The 9983-nt window shown below is 53.0% G+C and overlaps 1 protein-coding gene across 1 annotated transcript in view; it reads right to left on the minus strand.

Moving 5' to 3' along the window:
• Window positions 1-2897: 2897 nt before the first annotated feature.
• The window catches only part of SAMM50 (SAMM50 sorting and assembly machinery component), a 32459-nt gene continuing 25373 nt past the window's right edge, over window positions 2898-9983 (minus strand). The window contains exons 13-15 of the mRNA XM_024737547.1: window positions 9251-9397; window positions 8429-8570; window positions 2898-3113 (exon numbers count right to left, since the gene is read on the minus strand). Of these exons, the coding sequence (XP_024593315.1) occupies window positions 3068-3113; window positions 8429-8570; window positions 9251-9397 (335 nt within the window). The 3' untranslated portion in view covers window positions 2898-3067. The remainder of the gene's footprint in view (window positions 3114-8428; window positions 8571-9250; window positions 9398-9983) is intronic.

A 9983-nucleotide genomic window follows, 5' to 3' on the forward strand; every position in this document is an offset into this window, starting at 1 on the left:
CCCTGGTGATCTTTTTATTATTTTTATATTTTCTTCTTTTTTTTTTTTTGCCGCGCTGCACGGCATGTGGGATCTTCATTCCCCGACAGGGATCGAACCCGCGTCCCCTGCAGTGGGAGCTCAGAGTCTTAACCACTGGACCACCAGGGGATTCTCACTCTTTGGTGATCTTTAAACACGGTGCATTTGAGCACATCTAGTTATCCTAAAGGTAAATTTATCTGGTCTTTAAAAAAGAAAAAGCAAATGCACAAATTAAAGAGAATTCTTAGCCTCGGGAGCTGCAGGGTATGAGGAGGGTGTCGAAGTGCAGGGCCTTTGCAGGAATCAACCTAAGGGGAAGCGTGGCCTGATCTTCATCAGCGGGGCCTGCTTGACTGTCCTTTGTTCCAGTAACTGAGACACTTGGCAGTACAGCCTGTTTCCTCACTGGATCATAAAAGCCTTGCAGACAACAGACGGGGACACGAGTGGCTCATGGCACTGCTCGGAGAGCACTTGGCTGATAAAACTCTTGTAAAAGGTCAGAGTGTGTGTACACAGACCACCACAAGCTCATGATAACGGGCGACGAGACCCACCGCAGAGGGTTTTCTTCCGTGAGCTTTGTGACTATTAGCTTCGCTAAAGTCAGCCTCTATTACAAGTGCAAGATGACTGACCCAGTAGGTTTCCAGCAAGGGAGACGGCAGCGTTCCCCTTCTGAATGAAGCCACGGAAGGCTTCGGGGCCCATTCCTTGCACAGTGGAGTGAAAGGCTGATTGGACAAGTATGGAACTCTGTTCTAATCCCAAACGCTCAGGTATTTAGAGATAAATTAAGATGCAAAGGGAATTCCCCGGTGGTCTGGTGATTAGGACTCCGCACTTTCACCGCTGGGTCCTGGGTTCGATCCCTGGTTAGGGAACTAAGATCCCCCAAGCCGCACAGTGCGGCCAAAAAAAAAAAAAGATGCAAAGCCTCACTAAGTCAGGGTGGTACTTTGGGGAGGAGTCTGTGATGGCTCTTCATGCTTCTTTTCTATGACGCCAGATGCCCTAGAACAGCAGCTATGAAAAAAGCAAACAAAGAAAACTGCAGCTATGAAGTTACCTCCCACAGTGAACTCGCCTGGGTTCTGGTCTTTCATGGAAAGCACTTTGTGAAGGGCTCCTGGCTTTCTGCTCCTATCTGCCCACTTAATACCACCGAGAAGGAACAGAATCCTGATTTTTACCCAGTGTCTCCACTGTTTGCACTTCACCTTGCAAAGGAGCAGCCTGGGGAGCGTGTTTGCCGTTGAAACCCGGCTCCCGACACGGCAGACGGCCGGACCTGACGCGCTTTCATTATGGATCTGGGCCAGCACCCTGGGGCAACCTGGCCCTGCTTGATTAAACATGTACCTTTTCAAAAATGACTTCTTTTTGGATACTCCACCGCAGCAGGAGATGAATTCACAAGGTCACGGTGTCTGAGAGGTTGTGTCATCTGGATTTTATTGTTCTTAACTTATAGTCTGAACATTACAGCGTTGTAACATGGGTTTCTTATTTTGCCAAATGCATAAATGTGAAACTGGAAACAATAAAACAGCTCATGGGGAAAATGTGTATTTTCCCAGGTTCCCAACTATTAAGAAAGGTAAACTGTTTCCCCTTACATGTTCTCTGCAAAATCCCTATAGTTCATGCAGGCAGTGAGGGTGAGACAGCCCTCGGAGGCCTGAGAGCAGGTGGGTCCTTGGACTCGGGTTGCTCCTGAAATCCCAAGCGCCCTCGGCAGAGACATAAACCAGGTTATGGGAGGATGAAGGTGAAGTGGATTCAGTCCCAGCTGGGAGGGGGGAGCCAACAGTGAGCTCTCTAGCTAAGGCCTACTGGGGCACCGCGGGCGCCCCTGGACATTTTTATATGGTACCATTTTTAGAACTCAAAGGAGGTTCAAATTTTTAAAACTCTTTTTCTCATGTGGCTAATAAAGTATATCCTGAAATATTACTTTGAGAGATACTAGGTGTGTCAGACAGAATAACGGTCCCCCAAAGATGTCCACGTTCTAATTCCTGGAACCTGTGAATATGTTATGTAATATGGCAAGGGGGGGGATTAACATTGCAGATAGAATTGAGGCTGCTAATCATCTGATCTTAAAATAAGATCAGCCTGGAGTGTCCAGGTGGGCCCAATATAGTCACAAGGGCCCACAAGACGGCACCGAGAGGCAAAGATCCGGAGGGAGACTGGAAGATGCTGAACTGCTGGCTTTGAGATACAGGAAGGGGCCACGAGCCAAGGAACGGGTGCCTCCAGAAGCTGGGGAAGGCTGGGAAGCAGATCCTCCCCTAGAACCTCCAGAAGGAACGCAGCCCTGCTGACACCCTGGTTTCAGCCCAGTGAGACCCATTTTGGACTCCTGGCCTCCAGACTGCAAGGTGACTGCTCTGTGTCGAGTTACGCCTCTAGGTGTGTAGTGCTTTGCTACGGCAGCGACAGGAGCTGATTCACGCATCTTTATAAATGATGCGGCTGTTCCCTCCAGAGAACACTCTTCCTCTCTGCCTCCCCGTCCATGGCATTACACGCAGCTTCCTTCTCGCAGGGCGCTCACACACACGGAGGTGACCCTGCGACTGCAGCCCCCTTTGATGCGGGCCCCTCGGATCAGCCGGCATGGAGCCAGAGCACACGCGCCCCCCAGCGGCGGGCCTGCGCCTCCTCCGAGCTCCCTGCCGATCCCTCTGACTCATGGGAACAAACAGAAGAGTGCGGGATGATGAGGAATCGGGAGACATCTGATGTCCCTCCCCGCGGCGGGGCACACGTGAGAGAACGCACGGCGGGCGACTTGACCTGGGCCTCAGGAAGAGCCGGCGTGGGGCACACTGACTGTGGAAAGCAAATCACACCCACAGTGCATCTGAATATTTGTCTTTAAAATTTATTGACATGGTTTCCCACAAGGACTGCATTCAAATAATCACATGAAACGTGTTTATTTGGAGACAAAGTGTGTGGCACCGAGTGACTCACTGCTGCCCAAGTCCCAGAGCTGCTGCTGGAGGGGACAGGGGATGCTCTGCATCAGCTACAGGAACCGTATCCCAGCTCCAAACTGGACGCCATCACAGATCCTAAAAAAAGAAGTTTTTTGTTGGTTTTTTTTGTTGTTTTTTTGTTGTTTTTAAGGCAGGAAATCAACTCTGTGGTCCGCTCTGCTCACGCTGCCATTCGCCCAATTCCAGAAACGTGCACGTCTCAGAAGCAATGCCAGGCTCTTCCTGCCCGCCTCTCACCTCTTTCCTCCCTCCCGGCTACCCGGCTTCACCAGCTGTCCCCAGGCACTCCCTCCTTTGCTGGTTTGAGAACCAGCCTTTGGAGGATGGAAAAGGGAACAAAATGGAGACACGAATCCCCCTTCCCTGCTCCCTCCTCTACTCCTCTCTGTTTCCCCGCCAATCCTGACCCAACCGGAAACTAGACAAGAGGAGGACCTGGGAGAGACATATTCATGAAAACAAAACTCCTGGGGCGGGAAGAAAAGCTTCGTGTTTATTTCTGAGGCTACCAGAGAAGAGGCACCTTTTGCACAGCACAGGGCAGAGAGGTGATCAGAGACGTGGCCGTGGAAGGGCCCCTGGCAAAACACAGGACACAGGGAGGCCCAGGATGGGGTGGGGAGGATGGCAGAACCCACAGCCCCAAAGGGTTTAACCTGCCTCTTTAGAACCTGCTCCTTTCCCAGGAAAGGGAGGATGCAAAGAGGGCACGTGGGTTGCAACACCTGCTACCCGCTGACGCTGTGCAGGTTACATTCAGTGTGCTGCTCTTTCACCGGCAGACAGATCACTGAGCCCATTTTCAGATGAGCAAACGGGCTGGGCAGTGAGGAGATGGCTGCGGTCACGGCAGGAGCCTCAGAGCAGAACTCTGGACCCAAACGCAAGCGCGCCCGCGGGCCCTGCTGCCTCAGCTGCCTCGGAGGACGCCCTGCTGCAGGCCTTGCTGTTTCCATGACGTCCTGGTTCAAGCCCCGGCCGCACGCAGGGTGAGACTCACCGGCCGCAGCCCAGGCAGCTGTACTCCTGAGACTCCACAGTGATGCTGGTGCGCCGCCAGGCCGAGAACCGCTCCCCCTGCAGCCCACACCGTGGAGGACGGACTCCCGTGCCGCCCACCTGCTGGCTGTGCTCGGGGCAGGGCCAGTACTGTACTCGGGACAGAGGGCCTAACCCCGGGACCTGAACACCAGAAAGCATGAGCTTCCAGGGAAAAAACGTTCCGAATCCCAACCAGCAGCTGACGGAGTGTTTGCGTAACACAGCAGTTTTGCAAGTTCTGGAGAGTTTCCAGGAAAACTGGAAGAGAACAGCCCCCTCATTCAGAGAAAAGCTAATGTTTCTACTGTCACAACACTTGTGCTGTCACCCAATCTCAGAACTTACAGCACCTGAAAACTGGCAGAAAGTTTTTCTTTTTCAGCGTGGGAATGAAATTATCTGATCAATTAAGGGACTCAAAAGAGAGAACCTTAACTGTTGTCACTGACCTTCTGCAGGGTCAAGGGCACTCACTAATCAACCATATCAGAAGTCACCTGACCAGAAGGGACAGCTACAGTCCCCGTGTGACCCTGAGTAACCTCACCATCGTCCTTAAAAGGCAAAGATCCAGTCAGAACCATGGCTGTGTTTGTACAACTTCGTCTGCTCAGATCTAAACGAGGTGTCTTTACCTTTTATATCATTAGGTCCATAAAAGTAGTCCCTGCCTGCATTCGCTGTTTAGAAAAATGTCTGAAAATAGGCTCGATCAAGATCAAAATAAGTCAAGCCCTGGGTTCACACGATTCAGAAACAAGCAGGCATTCCATAAAGGCTCGTCTACTCCAACTGTAAAGAGGTTAAAGACCTTTACAAGCACAGGTTTATGTTCAGAGACCATATAAACGTGTCACAGGAAAAATACCCACCACAAACATCCAAAACAGTGTCGCAGAGGCCAGGTGCACGGAGACAGCCTCACCAAACGCCCATCTTCCTGCTCTGTGTCCCGTGTGCCTATATGCCTATAATCCAGTAGGCGCCTCAGGAAAGGCCCCGAGTCTCGAGTCTCCCCCTCCCACCGGCAGTCTCAGGGCGGCCCAGCTGTGCCACTCCAGCACCACCCGGAGGCTCCCTGCCTGCACCCGGCCAGCCTCGGACTCGGCGCCAAGGGCTCGTTGAAGGCCACACCAGGGTCCCCCAGCCAGCTCCCAGGAACACCAGGTGCCGGTCTAGCACGGGGAATTCAGCAGGGAGCAGGCCGACGAGTGCCAGAACTCAGGGGCGCTGGCGTGTGCCCTAAGGGAAAAGGCCAGAGAGGCTGGAGGGCAGAGACGGGTGGGGGACAAGAGTGACCGGAACTCAGGCCCCGCCTGCATCAAGGGCCGCCCTGCACCTCACTTCTGCTCCTGCGAAGGGTAGAAGCTGGCGCCCACAGGCATTCCATGCGTGCACACCTTGGCTCCAGCTGCTCTGTGGCCTGGAGCTATCACCTCCCCCGGGAAGCCCTCCACGACTCCCTGCCTGGTCTTTCTCTGTTACTAACTGTGCACTGCCCTCCCCGCCAGCTGCCTCAGTCACCAGCGCATTTCCAGGGACCACACTCGGTAAGACACAGAGCATTCGCCATCAGAGCGCAGAGACAACGGTGTCACACGTCACCTCCGGTATAAAACTCGACAAATATTTCAAAGCGATTTTCATTTCTGTAAAGATCTGAAATCCTAATTACAAAGCGATTGCACTCACTGGGCGGGGGACCTATGGATGCCTGGCACACATGTAACTCCCCATCCTGTTAGCTGCTTCATTTTAGAAATGAAGATTAAACCCTGGCAAGATCGCTCGAACGTCACGAAATTCCAATTTTGATGACAAAACTTCAAACCTAGCCATACGCTGAGTGACGGCGAGCCCCCTACTCAGGGACACTGCGCGTGAGAAGCATCTGCTGTAACCACCAGGACCCCAGAACAGAGCAGCCTGGGGGGCAGAGAAGCGTCCTTATGTTCTGGTCTTTAAATATCCCCTGCACAGCATGCTTCCTCCTTTCAGAACCCACATTTGAAATTAATGGCTGACACATATTTTTCAAATTTAACCTGAAGAGAGAGAGCAGAGTGGAGTGGTGAACGTACCCACTCCACCCCCTGCAGAGATTCGGGGAGGCAGGTAGTGGAAGCCGGGCTCCGAGAGCAGCACCCGGATTCCGGGAGCACAGCGACACCCAGTGGCCTCCGAGGATGCTGCAGCCACACGACGGCAGCGCCTTCCAGTCTGAAGGACCGGAGGCCCAGAGCCAGCAGGGCTTGCCCAGGTCACACAGCCAGGGACGGACAGGGCAGGGGCTGGCCGCGCAGCCCACCCGCAGCGCAGCCCACTCCAGACCCAAGCACATTACGGTTTGAGAAGCGCAGGCCTAGATGGCTCCATCTGACCTGGTCCCGGTGTTGGTGCAGGTGCCGCTCCCTGCAAGGACTCAATTAGCACCTGGTTGTTACGCCAGGGAGCCCCACGCCCATGCCTGTGGTGGGAACAAGGTTTTGCAGAAAGCAACCTGCAACGTTAGCTTCATTTCCTGAAGCTACGATGTTACCTAATGCACAAAGCTTGCTCTAGGGAAGGTGCACAGTTCCCCACATTTCACTATCCCTGAAGTCAGGCCACATCACCCCATCTGCGGCACGCCTCTAAGCGCGCACAGTGCCGCTGCGGACGGCGGGGGACGCACACACACCGTTCGCTTCCTTTGTGAACAGCTGGCCAGGGCGAGTGCAGCAGCAGCAGCAACACGAGAAATAACCAGCTTTGCTGACAGCACGCTGGGTACCACTCTACACGCTGCGTGTGTGCTAATTCATTCAGCCCTCAAAACTGCTAAGTAATCACTATCGTTAGCATCCATCCTACGGTTGTGAAAACGGAGACCCAGAGAGGTTAAGTAACTCACCCCGGGCCACACAGCCACGGGGCAGCCAGGCTGCACTCCGAGCCTGTGCAGCTGGACTCCAGTGCACGCTCAGCCTGGGCAACGGGACCTTTCTCGGCTTCTGCTCTGTGCCGAGAGCAGGCAAGGCGTGGAGGGGAATTAACAGTCGTCAGAGCAGCAGACCCGTGGGGGCACGGGGAGGAAGGGCGGCAGGGCGGCCCCGGGCCGAGCCAGCCTCCCAGGGAGAGCGGAGGAGGGCAGACTCCTGAAGCGACGGCCACAGAGGATCTGGATGACAGACACTGACGTGCACCTAAGAACAAAGCTTTGTTAAAAGCCTCCTAATGCGGCTTCCCTTCAAAACACCATCACCCACCACGCTGAAGCAGAAGACAGGGGGAGTAAGACTGGTACAGCACTTCCTTAAACGAGCACAAACTACAACTTCACGCTGGAAGCCTGGCTATGACTCAGCATCACAGCTGAATGTAGACAGAACACCGAGAAGAAAAAACTACAGCCCTGAGTCCTGAAATGTATAGAAACACTAGGTTACCGGCAGAATGTCCGTGTCCCCCAATCCTCACAGGCTGAAGCACTAAACGCCCACCCCCCAGCCCTGCCATGTGACAGTATCTGGAGGTGGGGCCTTGAGGACGTAACTAAGTCACCTTAGATGAGGCAGCTTAATTAAGATGGGGTCCTTGGTGGAACTGGTGTCCTTGTAAGAAGAGACACCAGAGAGCCTGCTCTCTGCCCCCTTCAGGTGAGAGCCCAGTGAGAAGGCGCCGTCTGCAAGCCGGGAAGAGGGTCCTTGACCCGGAACCGAACCTGCCGGCACCCTGGTCCTGGACTTTGCAGCCTCCAGATGGTGAGAGATACAAGTCTGCTGTTTAAGCCCCCAGTCCATGGTATGATTTACATACTATCATGACAATACTTCTGGACTTCTGGAAATTTCTACAATGCATACCAAATACTTGAAGAAACAGAATTAATTTCTGTAGCTGTAATCGGCCTTGTACCATATTCATCCATGAATATTCAGCAGATCTTGTTCAGTAAAATGACTGGTGGAGAAGGGCCAGAAAGCAGGTCTTCGGCGGCCCGAGCAGAGCTGTGCCCACCCAGCCTCCAGGCTCCCAGCCCGCAAAGTCCCCACCAGCAACACCTCACTCTGCTCAGCGCAGGACCCGAAACGGCGGCCACCACCTCCAGCCAGGCCGCCAGAGGAGCTCCCTCTACCTGATGACAAGTGCAAACAGCATAAGGTGGGGGGACGGGAACACATCACGGCCTTTCCTCCAAACTGTATGGAGAACCCCATGGACAAAAATCCCTGTGTTTTCATTCTTTTGCTAACTATTCAATTTCTCCTGAAGTCTTGAAATTTAAAGGCCGCTGGTGATTAACTATGTCCAAAACGAAGTGACAAGACAGCGCCGTGTACCTGTGGAGAGAACCTCCCAGCACATACCTGTCTCCGCCCTGCACGCCCATGGGGACGCAGTAGTTCAGCTCCAGCCGCGCGATGTTGCCCAGCCTGAGGACGATCCCTGCGCCATAAGACCAGCGGATGCACTCAGCCAGCTTTCGAATGTGAGCTCTGGGGCCCTCCCCTGAAGAGAGAGAAGAGGAGGTGTGACCAATAGCACATGGTCCCCCGCACACGTCCTTGGACAGCCCTGGCTCTCCCCCTCTGTGTGGCCTCTGGTCATCTTTTAAGCCAGGCCTAGATACTTGAGGAGAATGCATGAAGTGAGATTAGGCCCAAACTCAAGACAGGGCTGGGGACCGTACTTCCTCACCGTCCCAGAAGAACACAGGTCCTCTCAATTCTCTGGGCCTGGCACGTTCTGTTCCCTTTGCCTAGAATGGCATTTGCCCACCACTGACGGCCCAGGAAGCCCTACTCCAAGCCTTGGTTTTCCAGACACCTCCCCAAGCCGGGACATCTGTGCGCCTCGCCCGGCCCTGAGCCCCTAGGGGAGAGACCAGGTCTCACTCAGCTCTGTGGCCATAATGACTGGCACAGAGTCACCGCTCGAGAAATGTCTGCTAAACAGACAGGTTTCTCTTTGCAAAGCAGCATCCGATGACGATTCATTATGCATGTTCTAGCCATTTGACCAACAGCTTCACTCTGGGCACATCAGGTGTTGCAGGTGTCTCAGGCAGGCACAGTGCCTACTCTTAAGAGACGACGCAATCTAAATGTGACACAGACACCCACTTGTGTCCTGTGCTTTTAAACATAAGGTCAGCTGTGCCGAATGGTGCTAAATAGTCCAAGTTTTACCATAGTTGAGGTTGCAGAGGTTTCCTGCGTTGAGGAAGAAGTGAGTTCTGAAGAGCTCTCCAAAGCCGCCCTGGCCCGGTCGGAAAGGTAACGGGGTGTACAGGTGCAGGCCACCGGCCCAATACGCTTCTCCGCCCAGGTAGTCTCCTAGTCAAGGAAGGAGTGCGGATCAAAACAAGGTCACAGGTTCAAAACCACACTGACGTCCTACCATGTACACGAGCGAGGTGTGTGCTGTGAACACAACACACTCAGTGCCCGAACTCTGTGAGCAGCTGCCCTATAACTCCTGACGTTGTCGGCCTTTCTTAAATAATCTTTCTTCTTCTCCTGGTTTGCTTTATAATTTGCTTTAACTGGAAAAAAAAAAAAAAAGCTAATGTGTAACTTAGGAAAGAATGAAGCCAGTAATTTACCATCTGTAAAATGCTTGGAATAAAACAAGTGAACTCATGGAAATCGCTTTTTCCACGACTGCAGACGATCAGATCATTGTCACTTGGTAAATGAAATGCATTATTTTGCAAAAATGTCAAGACCACAATATATATAGAGAGACAAGATGAAGAAAATGTCTCTGCAGTTTCTGGAAGTGGCCGGACATACTATTAATCCAAAGGTACGCAGTGTCTGCTCCCTGCTGCACAAGGACGCTGTCGCAGCTCAACATCTTCAGAGAAGAGGCTCGTTTTTAAAGGTTCGTGACCACTTGGGTTTTTGATTTTTTTTTTTG

The sequence above is a fragment of the Neophocaena asiaeorientalis genome, unplaced genomic scaffold (genome assembly GCF_003031525.2).
Source record: "Neophocaena asiaeorientalis asiaeorientalis breed wild unplaced genomic scaffold, Neophocaena_asiaeorientalis_V1.1 scaffold242, whole genome shotgun sequence".
NCBI lineage: Eukaryota > Metazoa > Chordata > Mammalia > Artiodactyla > Phocoenidae > Neophocaena > Neophocaena asiaeorientalis.